We start from the raw sequence: 15704 nt of genomic DNA, 5'->3' as shown, positions 1-15704 counted from the left end.
TTGGGGGCAGGGGAAAAATGGAGCGGACAAATGCCATCGGGTTAGCTCAGAAACAAGTAAGGGGTTTCCCATTATTCAGAGTTAAGCTGTCCACAGTTTTCCACATATATCCACAGAGGTTGCTCTGCAGCGTTTACCCACAGGAGCTTCCTTCAGCGCTTTCCTTGGGCACAGTGAGGGATGAACATGCCGTCCAGCAGCAGGGAATGCTCCCCTTCTGCACCTCACAGTGTCTTCATCCCTCAGAGCGTGGTGAAAGGATGCAAAAAGCCGAGCAGTGCAGAAGGAACGTGAGCTGAGAGCACACAAAAGGGAGCTGGCAGCAGCTGAGCCAGGACTGGGCTGGCACAGAGGCACGCTGGGCAGCGCTGCAGGAGGGAGCAAACATGGTGCTCAATGGCAAACACCGCCCAGGGGAGCTGGAAGGGAAACTGCAAGCTACCATACAGACCAAGTCTGCTTTGCACAGAAAAGAAAAGGGCAGACAGAAGAGACTGACTGTCAGGAGCCTGAAGTATTAAAAGAAGTATGTGCAGGGTCAGGACTCGTGCAGGGGTGAATCCTGGGATCTGGGAAGCCGCACTGTTTCCCAGAGTTCCTGTGCCACAGCAAACAGGTCACTGCAGCCAAGCACTTCATGAGGACAGATGTACCATTCAGACAGGTCTGGTCTGCAGCAGCAATTAAATACAACAGGAACTACACTTGAAGCAAAGGGCATGCTGCCTAGCACTGAGCACTTGGGAGGACAGGCTTCTGACGTTTCCTTTTGGACACTCAAAACACTAGACCTGGAATCCTTGCATTGCCATCATCAACAGGGAATTCCAGCACATCTCTCCATTCAAGTATGTCAAAATGAAATATGAAAGCTACCTTTTTCCCTAGGCCTCAAACTTTCTCGCCAGCACATTACCTACCGAACCTTCCGAAAGCTTTTAATCCAAACTGATAATTTGAGAGGTGAGAGAACTTCAGGATTAAATCCAGTTTCACACCCAAAGATTTAGAAATGTAGTTCAGATGTCCACAGAGAGGGGGGTGATTCCTCTCAGGTCAGGCAGCTCCATTCTTTGCTTTACCAGCTGTGCCAGGCCGGGAAACAGATGACACAGCCCAGCATCCTGCTGTACTGAGCACCAGTCAGACCCGTGGAGTGCCCTGACTGTAAGAAGTTCAACCACCACATGGGAGGGGAAAAACAATGCATCATGTAGGAGTTCAGCATGGCTTCAGAAAAGATGTGCAAATGATCAGAGGCTATTTAGCATCAGTTAGCTTTTAAAAAAAAAGGGGGGGGGGGGAAGGAGATGTACTAAAAGTACGTGAATGCCAACAGTTTAAAGGTCTCAGTAAGCAGTAAGTAGTTCATAATACGTGAACAAACACTCCAATTAAGGAAGGAAATGAAAGACTAACCAACGGAAATGCTTTTCCCAATATATCATTAAGCAAAGAAGCATAGGGTTGGAACACTTTTGGAAGGTGTGTTGAAGCTTCCTGGCCATGAGGCAAACAGAAAGTCAGGTGATAATTTGTGGAAGAAGAAAACATTGTATGAGCCACCTCAGCTGGAGACATCTTCCTTCCCCTAAAACTTTTGGCTGTATAGTTTGCATACATGTGGTCTGACAAAAAAAAAAAGGAATTTAATATACTCATTCAGACTGTCTATGAATGAATGCCTTGCCTCATCGTGTTCTGGAGAAGACGTTAAAAGGAACAATCCTAACAAAGAAGTCTTAGGGTTTGGGATGTTTCTTGTACTTCAGACAACACACAGTCACCACACAATTTTATTACTGAATGATTCTCTTAATTCAACAGGAGATTTATTACTAACGTGAAAGAAATCAGCTGAAAAAACACAAATGGTGCCAGAAAACTTTCAGTGGCCTTACATTAAATCACTGCAAATAGCAAAATGACAAAGTCGTCATTGAAGCACACCCTCATCAGAACCGCAAAAACCTAACTCACCACCACTGATGTTTCCTGAGTTGCTCATGTTGCAGGGTGCCATTAGCAGCTCAAAGGCTGAAAAGTGAAAAGCTTCGCAATCAGACTCAGAGCCCTTCCTTGCAAGCTTTCTCTTAATGCTTCAGAGAGATTCCATCCCTTTTAATTTCAGGACGTTCTAATTCTCCATGTTTCACAAGCCCAAGTGGCTTCACTAACTTGTTCTTTCAGCGTTCAGTCTGCCTTTATTGAAATTAAGAACCTTAATTACAAAGTATTTAAAGTTAGCTGAATCATCTTACAATTACTCATTTGAATCTAAAGGTATTTTCTAAATTTAAAACTGCATCATCTCTTGTTAATTCAATGGCCAAAGAAGAAAGTTATCACTCCTGAGTATGACTTGGTGCTACTATTATTAGCTGCTTTAGTTTCCCAATCAGTGTCTCAGCAGTTGGTCTGTCCCATGAATGCTTACTTTCCCCAGCTTAAGAAAACCATGCTATTCCAACATTAACATGGCCTCAGCAGCATTACTTGAATTCATTTTGTCCTCCTTCATATTCCACCACACCATTCATATGCACAGCAGCACACACACTCGTCCTTACTCTTGACAGTTCGAATAGCATATGCCCTTCAACGCCCATGTCAGGTCACAATGCTATCCCACTAAATTTCTGCTACAGGTATAATAGAGTTTTACGACCTACACCAGTAGTTCCCGTTCCTCTGGTTTGCTGGCTGCCTCCTTGCATTACTGTGCAAATATCTCAGTTCTTGCCACACCCAGCTTGCTGGCTGTTTTAATGTCGTACAGCCTTTTCCACCAATTACTTATCCAATTAATCTTTCATCAAGTGGAGCACTTTCCTTCTCTATGCTTTCCATCATTTTCCCCTCTAATACTCTCTTTGTCAGTTATTCTCCTCTTCCTGTGCATGGACATGGAGACAAATCGAGTCTCTCCCACACACTTGCTGTCATTCCTTGAAGGTCTTCCCACCACGTCAGGCCAGGCAGCCCAATGAGACCTACACCCCCAACAGAGGCTGAGCCCATCCGCTGAGAAACTGCACTTCTATAAAATCCTTGTCCTAGCCTTACACCAAAACGTTCTTCAAAGATCCAGTCAACGAGTCATCATCCTCCCATTGCAAACGTCATGCAACAGCTTAAGACTGCTGACTGATACTGCAGGCAAAACGTCATTTTGGACTAATGGGATATTTCAATATCAGTGCTTTTTGAGTAAATCCAAACATTAGCGTGACTTTTTACCAAGGTATTGACTTTCGTTGACCTCAAGAACTTGTAGATCCCTAGCTCTTCCTATTTGGTCAAAAATAGCTAAGAAGGAGGAAGAATAACAGCACAACTATAAAAGCAGCTGTCTTTAAGAACATCCACATCCTGAATAACAGCCTCAAACAGAAGTTGCATTAATGGCATAGCTTAATTTTCAGAAACTAGGAAGTTCCTCTCCCCACTCCCTGCAAACACACACACTCACAGAAACCAGCCAAAAGCCCTCTAAAAAACAAAAAAGGCACTGAGCACATTCTTTTAATTATCTGTGTGCAGCACACAGTGTGGAGAAGGCTAACGAGTACACAGCTTCAAACACTGAATGTTAGATTTACTTAACTATTTCCACTTAAAAAATACAACTATTTAGAACAGCTTGTTCCTGTAAAATACTGATGTTACTATTTGGTAGCACCTCTGCAGCTAAAATAGCTTATAACTCACAATGACGACAGACAGACCGAATGCTGTGATGTGAGTGTGATTCTCTACCAAACAAATTAAGAATCTCAAAGGTAAAGAGCTTTGTAAAACAGTTTTTGGGCACAGCTTAGCCGTGCTGGAGAGGTAAGAGTTTTGAATTGTGCCATTGTTAAATTCTAAGCTATGCTTTCAGATTCCTGCTTCAGTGTTGTCAGAAAAAAAATAAATTACAAAAGATGAGTCCTCTCACTTTTAAGATCCATCGAAAAAGAATTACACTGGCCAGTGCATAAAGAACACAAACGAGAATGTTCATATTTGTGATTCTGTGTTCAAATACTTTTTTTTTTTTTAATTATTATTAAAAACATAACAAAACTACAGGCAGCTCAGTATCTGGCAGCTTCAGCAGAGAACCGTTGCTGGTAATCATAGCATCATAGAATTAGCTAGATTGGAAAAGACCTACAGGATCATCCAGTCCAACCATCCACCTACCACCAATAACCCCACTAAACCATGCCTCCCAACACAACATCTCAACATTTCTTGAACACCTCCAGGGACGGTGACTCAACCACCTCCCTGGGCAGCCCATCCCAGCACCTGACCACTCTTTCAGAAAAGTAGTGTTTCCTAACGTCCAGCCTAAATCTCCCTTGGTGTAACTTGAGGCCATTCCCCCTTGTCCTGTCACTAGTTACAAGAGAGAAGAGGCCGACCCCCAGCTCACTACAACCTCCCTTCAGGTAGTTACAGAGAGCGATAAGGTCTCCCCTGAGCCTCCTCTTCTCCAGACTGAACAATCCCAGCTCCCTCAGCCGCTCCTCATAAGCCCTGTGCTCCAGACCCCTCACAGCTTCGTCGCCCTCCTCTGAACACGCTCCAGGGCCTCAATGTCTTTCTTGCAGCGAGGGGCCCAAAACTGGACACAGTACTTGAGGTGAGGCCTCACCAGTGCTGAACAGGCCCCTGAGAACATACATGAGCTCATAAAGAGTAAATACATCAGTTTGTTTGGCAGATCAAAGTTCTCCACTTAAGCACATGAAGCGTAATCGGAACAGGTAGCAATAATAGAAGCTCTCTAACTCATCCAGCAACGTCACCCAGCGCAGTCTGAGTGATGCACTCACGCAACCCAAACTGTAATTCAGAACTTAACCTCAGGCTTACGTGTCACTTCGGTTTAACTGCAACATGATTTTTCCCTGCGAAGAAACTCTCTTTTTCAGACTTGAAACCCTCCTCACCACCAGCACACCTACAGACTGCCAGAACCAAACTATAATGCAGCCGATTGAAAAAAATGTTTGTAGAGTAAGGCACGCAAAAAGAGAAGGCAGTGCTGGGATGAGCAGCCTTCTCGGCGTTACCTGGACAGTCAACTTCATCACTCTCGTCCTCGCAGGTGGGCCATCCATCGCACTGCCAGTTGGAAGGGATGCACTGGATGGTACCACTCCGACACGCAAACTGCCCCGGGGTGCAGCGGAGCTCTGCAAGAGAAGAAAGTTGTGTTTTGTTTCAAATGTAATGTATTCTTCTAAGTCTAAGCATACACAAATTGGTCACTGTGTAATGTATTGCTGAAGCGTAAAGGGCTAAAGCTCCGGATAACTCAGCCTGTTAAATGCTGCTTAGTTTCAGATCACTTCCATATTTTCAACTGGATGCCTGCAGCTCTAATAGACAGCAGGGCCTGCTTCCAGGGTTTGTGAAAGAATTCTATCACACATCCATAGTAAATATTTCCTAATTAAAAATACACAGAAGATCTGTCTGGTAGATTTTTGATTTGTGCAGTTAGAGATGCTTCAATTCAGCTCGCTCCACCAGTCGCTATTTCTGTATTAGCCTCAACCAGAAAGAATATGGAGATCACTGCGTGCTAAGCTTTCCACTTCTGAAATACTAACAAGAATACAAGTTGATCATGTTAGAACAACATATTTTCTTAAGTTTCTAAAATGGATTTTCAAGACAATTACACCATAGCCTGTCTCACTTTTGCTCCTTTCACATAACTGCAAATAAGCTGGTGTCTCTAACACAAGAGGAGGGAGGGAAATCCACATTTGCAAAGCCTTCCCAAGCCCAGCTCCAGATTGAGAAGTGAGAGCTGCAGGACCCAGAAGCAGCCTAGAGCAGTGTTCCCCATTTACATCCTATGAGGCACTAAAGCTTGTTTCCTTCTCTCAGAACTGAGGTTTAACAAAAACATGGTATGACAGCTTTTAAGTGCTGCCATTACACAACAAATTCACTACACAGCTTCCACTCCGATCATTACATACACCAGTACCCACCCAGACACACACAATTGTCCAACCCAATTTAGAGCCACATCACAGAAGTATTTGTAAAACCATTTCCATATTGCTGAACCTGTTTTCACTTTCTAGCTTAAGCTGTACTGTAGAATTCCCACCTATCAGCACATCCTTCAAAAGAAACTGTCAACATCTGCAAACATGTAACGCCTGCTGCTACAACAGCACTGCCTACTTGCCATCATTATTCTGTCAGTCCTAATTAGCATTATAAAAAGTATGATTTTTCAAAGCTTTTTATGTATATATACACCAATTCCATCTATCAAATGCCAGAACCTAATAATTCAGCTTAAATATCTTTCAGGAATATCTCACCTCCATCACAGCACATCCTTCTGCACGGTGCTAGTTCCCAACATCCCGACTCTTTTCAACAATTTGCAGTTTTTCTCTCACTTAGCTCCAGTAACGTAGGTTACGATATGTTTAGAGAACTAGCACTTTTCCTTACTAAATATGTATTTCTTTTTAATCAAACAAGGGCTTGTAAATAAGTGAACACATCGCTGATTTTGAAAGAATGAAGTAGGTAACTAAGTAATAACTTTCACTTCGCGTGGAGGGAAGGATTCTTGGATTCACAAGAGGATTCACAATACAGGTACACATTCTCTCATCATAGTTTACAGTTTAAGAGAAGAAGCTCTAAGTGCAATGGTTACCTTCTTGAAACACACACCTAAACTAAATCAAAGCAGCGGATGCATTTAAGTACTTGGACAACATGGCCATACATAATAGAACAAGCCATCACCTGCCTTCAACAACAGCTGTATCCCTATAATTAATAATTGGTATAGGATATTGCCCCCACCCCCCATCTCCTCCCAGCTCAGCCTGCCCAGGTCCCATCCATGGCCTCGGGCATCTCCAGGGATGGGGCATCCCCAACCTCAATGGGCACCAGTGCCAGGGCCTTGCCTCCCTAAGTAAAAAACTTCCCCCTAATATCTAATCCAAACCTCCACTCTTTCAGCTTAAAATTGTTCCCCTTTATACTATCACTATCATGGCAACTTGTTTTCCCATGTATGTGCAGCATCAGCATGGACCGTCGGGTTTCTTCAAGTTCATCTATTGCCATTCCAAGCAATGAGCCCCTGGTAGATGCTTCCCCACGAGACTGCTTTGTGCCCAGCTACAGGTCTCCATTACACTACCTGTAAAGAGCACTTGTGGTCTTTGCACAGTTCCATGCACACTACTGCTGCTGTAAGTGCAATTACACACAGCTGGGTCAGGTAAGTAATGACACCATCCTGAAATCGTGGGCATTAAAATATGCCACCTACATGCAACGATGTCGTTACTTCCTGCATTACAGACACTCCTCTATGAACAATGCGTATACACGGGGTGTACAAACATGTTTATGAAGGCAGGGCCCAGTGCAAAATGAGAAGCTGTGTTCTGAAAACACTGTCAATATCGCTCCCCGCACTCTTAGCCCTGAGCCCACATCTCCCTGCATTACTCAAGCACCCCATTCACCACGAGGTGTCTGGAAGAGCTTCCTCGAAATCGTTTCGCTTCTATTTGCTGCCTGCTGTGGTTCCAAACAAGATGCAGTCACTGAGGAAATCCAACCGCCTCTTACAGCTGCACTCACCAAATGGGCTCACCCTCCGGCTGGACCTACCTGGCACCCTCCGTGCCCATTAACTCCAAAGGCTGGTTCTCTCCAGCCAAGCCCTTGCTGCTGTCAGAGTACCACGGGCTCAGCAGGAGCACAGCAGCATGCTGCATCCTGCAACATCCCTGCCTGACTCTGCTCCAAGGGCGTATTAGCAACAACACAGTGCAACCCTCCAGCTTTATCAACTCATTTTATCTGGCATTGGTTGGAAAGAAGGGAAGCAAGTGCCCAATGAAAACAGCATCACCCATAGCTCTCTACTACACACAGTATAAATTGACAGGCTTTGTATCAGCTCAACAAGCTTAACATACAGCATAGCATTATGTTCCTGTTGAGCAAAGGCCACAAATGCCAATACTGATTTCTGGGGACACATCATCAGATAACACAGTGCACCCACTGGAGTCACTCACCCAAGAGAAGTCCTGCCAAAGCTAGCTGTGGAGCTGGAATTTGAAGCTTAAAACAAAACTTACAAGATAGCTGGAAACTTAATTCATCAAGCACCACAAGTAAGGCAATAAATACATTCGAACAGTGCCATATAAACAAGTTGCCAACTCCTTCAGCTGCCTAATATTTTTTCTTAGTTACTAAGCAACAAAATTACCAGGACTTTTAACAATCCAAAAACCCTGGTGTGCTATGGGAAGCAGTTTTCAAGGTGGCCGTTTATGCCTCTACAGAAAACTTTTCTTCCCGCAATGTTCCCAATTCCACACTGAATGCCAGATGTCTCACTGCACTCATCATGGATTTCAACACAAGGCTCAACCAGTTTCTTCCCGCTGCACAGTGGGGCACTAACTTCAGATTTTTTGCCAGGTACTCAATGTGGTCATTTACAGCAAGCATTATCAACCAGAAAGATTTCATGACAGATGGATAACACACCCACCCACCCGTTCTGAATTCCAGCACAGCTTTCATGCAGTGAGCACCTTTTCTCCATTATAAAACGATGCAGGAAGTCCTTCCAAGTCCAATTATCTCCAATTATTAATCTGACCAATTATTAATCTGAGTCCAATAAGTCCAATTATTAATCTGAATAACTGAGAATGTTTTCCTTCTGGGGCCTGAGCACAGCCAAGTTCTGGTGCGTGGCTCCTGCAGTGTGCTGCCCTGGGTCCCATGCTAACTTCAGCCTGTGTTTTCTGCTTCAAGTCTACCAGACGTGCATTTGGACAAGCACACCTCCTATTTTCATTTTAAACAGAATTTATTTCTTACTCATCTCTCCCCTTTTCCATGCAGAAAGCACAGAGACAACTAGTTACTCAACAGAAGTGTTGTAACCGAAAGTAAGGCTGAGAGGATCTATATCCAGCACCTCTTTTCAACACAGTAAATCTCATTGAGAGCTTCCAATATCAAATCAAGACTGTAACAGCCACAAGAAACAAAGCATTGATTCAATACAAGTCCACCTTGCTAGTTCCGTTTTCTGAATGAATTTGATGAGTTCACTGTGAACCAGCAAGCTTCAGGTCAAATTAGATAATGCCTGCCCACATTAATTTCAAGGCGTGTCAGCTGCAGCCTGTCCCCCCCTCACCACTGCCAGCCCTGAGCGTGGCACTAGAACCTTGATCCATGCCACGAGGAAAGCCTGCATGAAGGGCCAGGACACACCACCACAGGGGAGGGAGAAGCGGCAGAGGTGGAAATAATTCTTTGGAAAGGGCAAAAACCATCAAGCTCTAAACATTTTCTACCAAGCCACAGAAGCCAATTACACATGGGCCTGAACAGGCACCTTTCTAGCTACAAGCACTATATAGCCATCAAAATCCTTCAGAGAAAACAAGCCCGTGGGTGACTGAGAATGCTTTGCTGCTGTCTTACAGGACCACCTATATTCCCTCAATGCAAGACTGAGACGTAAAAGAAAAGAAACTCAGCCCAACAAGATTCTATGTGCAATAAAAAAACGTGAGGCCTGGTGTCAGGTGCGTGTGTAACAAACACCTCCTGTAAAGCATTATGTGAACACACTGAAGCTTTCAGAATCTAAATTCCAACCAAGACATGGATGTTTACCATCAACAGGATCCAGTGAAAAAGGGAATACCTGAAAGCAGAATCTCCAAGCCAGAAACGTGTCGCTGACACACTCCCTCACTTTTAAGCCACGCATTCCTAACGCGGATCCCCCAGCCACGAGTGATGCAGGAACCCAGAGCCCTCAGCCCCCAGCTGAAGAGGTGGGCACACATGTGAAGCAATGCAGCAGGGGAGCTATCACTCTGAACCAAAGCCCGTAAAACACACAACTCATTTCAGGTGAGAGCTTTGATACAAAGATTAAACTCTGACTGCAGTCACTGATGATGAGGGACTGAGTTCTTCTGGTTGCTATGACTTGATTTCTCATTAATTTAGAGATTCATCAGCCAGTAAAGTCTGATACATTAAGATACTCTTTTGGCAGCTTGCATTACAGATGGAAGCCAGCTTTTAGTGTTTACACAGCTAGCATTTGAATCTGTTTCATTCTGAAGACAAAGAAATGCCACTCTTCATCTCCTATGCTAATTGTTCTTGTCTGCTGTGATTCATTTGTATGGAAATTAAAATTTGATTAAATGCACGAAGCCAGCGTTTAATGTTATTTCAATTATAAACCATTACTGTAACTGAAAGGCAAGCACTGGAGAAGACAAGCTCACATACAAAGTCATGTACTGGAAAGTCATGTACTATGAAGTCATGAACACTGAAGTCATGTGTACTTCATGTACGTCGCTTGTTTTGCTCAGATTTCTCAAGACTGGACCCGGCAGATCCTCTGCCATAATGTTTGTTTACAGACTGAAGGAAAACAAAACTGCTTCCTGCTTTCTCAATCTAAGAGTTGCTCGTTGCATCAAACCAGATGAATCAACCTGCAAGAAAATATTCTGAAGAGGCAATTACTGTTATTGAAAGCTAATTAATCAGTAAGGAAAACACTAGCTACAAGTGCTTGGGCCAGTAACTCTTCTTATTCAGTTTTTCTTCACCTTGTCCAACAGGTCTTACTTAGAATAGTAAATCTGCGTGCTTTAGATCAGTACCTACATGTTCCACTATCATTTCATATTTTAACGCATTTAAGAATAAATGTATTAAAACTGAAAATGGCTTTTTTCTTATCACTGATTCTGCATATCCTGACCCATGCCAAGCTTGATGAGCACAATTAGTTCATGGCACCTCTCTTCAGAGCCCAACACAACCAGCACCTGCTCTCAGCTCCAGCACCTCAAAATCAGAGAAGCTGCTTGTTCCTACAAAGTGGTATCCTAAGTTCCAATAAATAAATAATACATATTACAGGCATTCCAATTTTCTGCGTGACCTCAGCATGTAGTTTCGTGAAGTAATTAAAACTGTGACAGCGCTCCAGCTGAAAACTGTAAATCCTAATGAATAACTAATGAACATTCTGTATTACTCAGTGTTCTGTCATACTGAGTTATGCTAAACGACCCTAAAAGTCCATCAGAAGATTTCACATGGCATTCAGGAATGTTAGCAGCCCATTTCCCCTCATCCCCTCCAGACTCATCGATGTTATACCTACAGCCGCGTGAGCTTGGAACTGACCCAGTTTCCTCCTGCTCACAAGTGTCGTTCACTCCGACTCATTGTCTGCTCTTTGTCTGCAGGGTAGATTCAATGCCAGTAAGGATTAAAAGAAAAAAGCACACGCAGCAACACAACCTTAGGCAGTGCAAGAGAGCCGGCACTCAGCCAACGCAACATCGGAGAGTCATGAGTGGGAACCCTGGCTGTGATTTCCTAGACTAAGAAAATACAGACTTTGTGTTTTATCACAGTGGACACTTATTCCTAATACTGAAACTGAAAGGGGAAGAAAACATAATTCTCGATTCCTCGGTACTGCTAAAACCCAACAGAAAACAAAGCTTGCTACTTGAACTTTGCTATAAGACTGTTAATTATGCAGTGCAACACTATGGACTGAAAACTGCTCTATTTTCCTAACAGTGATGGTAGAAGCTAAGTAACAGGGTTGCTTTTTTTTCCTCTTTTTGTCCAAGAAGCTGTTATATTATGAAAACAAGTAGATTAGCAGGAGGGAAGAGCAAGATACAGCTCAGGCATAAGGAATCAAATCGCTACAAAGCCAAAACCGTGGGGACTCAAGAACCCTTTAATATGGCTCAAAATTAAAGCCTACATCCCCATTACACTAACAACCTCTTTCTGGACTTCAGCTATTTTGTGAAGACTGAAGCAGGACTTCATGCTTAGTACAACGGCACCAAGTGACCTATGTCAGTGCAGCACCAAAGCCTGCTTGCACATCCTCTGTCTCCCACCCAGCTGGGGTAATTCTGAACAAGAAGCTTCACGCAGCTCCTTCCTCCCAGAGGGCCCCAGCCGGCTGCTCCACCAGCCTATGTTTGTTGGAATGCCCCTAAGAAGAGATGTAGAGAACCTAAAGATACCCAAGCACTGTGCACATGACTCCCATGAGAAGTCATTGCCTAATGGGAGCTGCCTACCAGCACTACCCACGGAAACGCATGCCTGTTAGATTAGTGCCTCTCCTCCAACCTGCTGCATCCTCAGGATTAGAGAAGAACACACACTGCGAAGCCTTTCTGCAGGAAGAGCTAAGGTACAATATTTGCGCTTACGCAAAGCCTTATTTTCACTTAACAAGGCTCACCGGGGAAAGAATCTGTATTCCCTGGGGCAAAATAAACTGTAGGTGTAAAAAAAAATCCAGCAAGAAAACAGTTACTCAGAGAAATAAGAGTTTTCCACAGAGGAAAGGAGAACTTCAATCCAAAGTTTAACATGAACACCATTAGTATTTTCTTCAGATCAAGTTTCAACAAGAAGAGCATTCAGATGAAACGTGATAAAAGCAATTCAAGAACTATCAGAGCAATCAAGGCTAATTTGTAACCAGCCTTCAACTGAAAGTAAGCACTGCCAGATTGCAGTGATATTAGGAAGCAATTCCATTTACCTCCAACAAGACAACACACGTTCCCACCTTGTGAAAAACAAAACAAAACTAAAGCTAACGTCACTGCTTCTCTCAGTACAGGATTCATATCCCCAGACTTTCAGCATGGGAGCAATCCAAACAAATGCAAAGAAAACGCATAATTTAAGGTCAAACATACATGAAGGATACCTTGCTGAAATAACCTTTGATGCCAAGCAAGTAGGTTAACAAAATCCTACCTATGATGTCGGGCATTTTTAACGACACTGTTCTCCAAAAACTAACCCCATTTCTTAATTTTAAACCAAGTGAACAAGCTCTTTACAGAGCCTTGGTTGGAAGTTAATGGTCTCAACCAACATTGAGGGGAAAGAGGAAACTATACATGCACATGAGCACCGTTCAAACGCAGCCCACACTACGAAAACCTTTGGCTCCTGCTTTGTTTTCCTCCTCACGCCTTGCGTGGGACTTGATGTGCAAGTGCCTAGAACACTTAAAAGCAAAAATCTGATACACAGAAACATTCTGACCTCAGATACTGAGAACACATTCTATCCTTTGCAAAGTAGCTGCTGCAGTAGCTGTCACGCACCGAGGCAAATGGTCGTGCTTTGAATAGCATTCCAGCACTCCAGCAGAGCCCAGCACGGCAGGAATGCAGCCCATGCTGGGCACCACCGCATCTGTCCACGCCGCGTGCGATGCCGCGCTCTCCCATCCTGCAGTAAAACAAGTACGTAGGCACAAGTTTCTTGCATCAAAACACGAGGCTTAATTACTCACATCCCTCCTGCCTGCGCTCAGAAAGCCACAGATGGGCGCTGGTACAGCACAGCATCCTTGCACAGCTTCTCTCCAAGCTACTGCCAGAACTTTGGGGTGCTCTGGTGGGTGCCACTGCCGCAAGACTCCTGGGTTTGGTTTTTGGTTTTGCTCTTTAAAGTTTATCAAATAAAACACATTACTCTTAAATCAGAAGGAATCTTTTTAAATTACTAATGAACGTGAGCACAGACAAGGCAAATCCATACACACGAATCCTGCAGGACAACCCACCATGTTATTCAGAATCCTTCTCCAACAATGGAGCAGAGGCAAAGCTCCACATCCCCATCCATCGCCCACCTCCCCTCTCCAGTTTTATGAAAATAGGACCAAATAGCTCAGTAAGCCAAAGGACAAAAAAGCAGGGAATGTCCTAAGCGTAGTCAAATATCCACATAACTCACCCACGGCTAATTCTGCATTTCCATGCACTAGTCAATAAACACAGTGCAAGCTAAATATAATGCTTAGATCAACCAAATTTAATTTTAATTAACTAGGAAGCTAAAAGCTATTTTGCTTAGCTTTACTTCATGAGGCAACTACCCATTCCCATTAAGCTTAAGAAAATTTGTATTTCTCAATAATCTAAATGGTAGGCATCAAACACCAACAGTAACTTCCTCAGCAGCTCCATATAACGAATACCATTAACACATCGTTTATCCAATACAGAATTAGAGGACTGACACTTCAGCGCAAAGCTAAAATTAAAAGTTTCACAGGAAACCACAGCACACCAGAGATCTGACACTTCGGGGAATGCAGATTAAAGGCTAATCCTGAACTCATGTATTTAAGTCACTCAGTTGCTGGAGTTCTGCTATGGCCATCAATACCAACCCAAGGAGCTGAGAGTTCTTCCCAACCCTCAACAAGTTCTCTACCAACTGTGCTCTAAGTGCAATGCATGGGTTTGGGTCTGCCATGCACAGACATTCCGTGATACACAACCCTCCCAGGGAGGCTTGCAGACCCACGGTAGTGCCAGGCACCAACCCACACTTGGCACCGATAAAGAACCACTGGCCCTGGCACAAGAACAGTCTTGGAAACTGCCAAACAGTTCCCTAAAACTGCAGCGTATGGGGAACACATGCACAATACTGTACTTGGGCAGGAAACATATGCTGCAGCTGCCAAACAAGCAACACACTGCCAGCCAGCGTTACCGAAGGAGGCCGGTGCTTGGAGCCTCTGCCACAGGAACCACGAGAAGCGTGCTCCTCAGGGAGCTGCCCCTGTTCCCCTGCTTCTGTTGGGACCAGGAAGGTAGACTGCCCAATTTCTCACATCTTCTAGGCTGGTTTTCTGGCATTCACCAGGGGATTTTACCTCTTTCATTCTTAGTATCTGAAGTTCTGAACTCTTTGAACCAGCTGTGCCAATGCTCAGCTCTTAAAAAGGACCTAGGGCCCTTCCATAATCGCTGAGCCTGCAGCAGTGCTTCTCCGTGCCCTCGTCTTGCTCTAGTCCTGAACCCATCGCAGGGACACAGAAGTCACGTCCGTAAGATTTCCCTTCTGCTCTACTGCCTCTGAGAACCTGAGCCGTGCACACAAAGCGCTGTCTGCCTGCAGGCCCCTTGCTCCTCCTTACTCCACGGGCACGGCAAGCAGCAAGCCTACACATAGCCCAAAGTTTGCTTTACAATCAGGACTGACCAATCTCACAGCATCAGGGCTGCTGCTGATACTGTCGGCCTTGTACCCCCACCGACAGCCACTGCAAGGAAGAGTTTTCAAACCCATCAACCTTGCTTACAGCTCAGAACAGCAACAAACAGCAGAGCAGCGACACACCAGGAAAAGAGAACACTGATATATAGCAGGAGAAGGGAAAAAACAACTGGGAGATTGAAAAATGAGGGGCTGAGCGGGGGCAGGCCTGTGTGCAGCAGCACTGACCGAGGAGGTGCAATGAAAACCTCCTGCCTTGCAGCAAGCCCTCGCCTGCGAGTTGAGCTGAATGCAAACACAGGGGCTGCAGCTAGCAGCAACGTGGAACCGAACAAACATTACTCACCGCAGCTTTCTCCAAGGTAGAGACAGAGAACAAAAAGCAAAATCAGAGCTTCTACTTGCTTGTTGATGCAATCTCTTTAGGAGAGAGGAACGCTGTGCCTTGGCCACATTTTATGACTGATCTATTTGGGTCTTCAACTGAACCAACAAATACAACAGAATTAGTCAAAAACCAATTCAATCCTAGCATACAAGTTTTACTGCAGGTCTTTTCA

At 44.3% G+C, this 15704-nt stretch overlaps 1 protein-coding gene across 2 annotated transcripts in view; it reads right to left on the bottom strand.

Annotated features, from left to right (window-relative positions):
- Window positions 1-15704, bottom strand: part of DGCR2 (DiGeorge syndrome critical region gene 2) — a 38681-nt gene that overhangs the window by 18852 nt on the left and 4125 nt on the right. For both annotated transcript variants that reach the window (XM_021412753.1, XM_021412754.1), the window contains exon 2: window positions 5067-5189. In XM_021412753.1, coding sequence (XP_021268428.1) covers window positions 5067-5189 — 123 coding nt within the window. The remainder of the gene's footprint in view (window positions 1-5066; window positions 5190-15704) is intronic.

The sequence above is a fragment of the Numida meleagris genome, chromosome 14, assembly GCF_002078875.1.
Source record: "Numida meleagris isolate 19003 breed g44 Domestic line chromosome 14, NumMel1.0, whole genome shotgun sequence".
Classification (NCBI taxonomy): domain Eukaryota; kingdom Metazoa; phylum Chordata; class Aves; order Galliformes; family Numididae; genus Numida; species Numida meleagris.
This window is presented reverse-complemented; position numbering and strand designations above follow the sequence as displayed.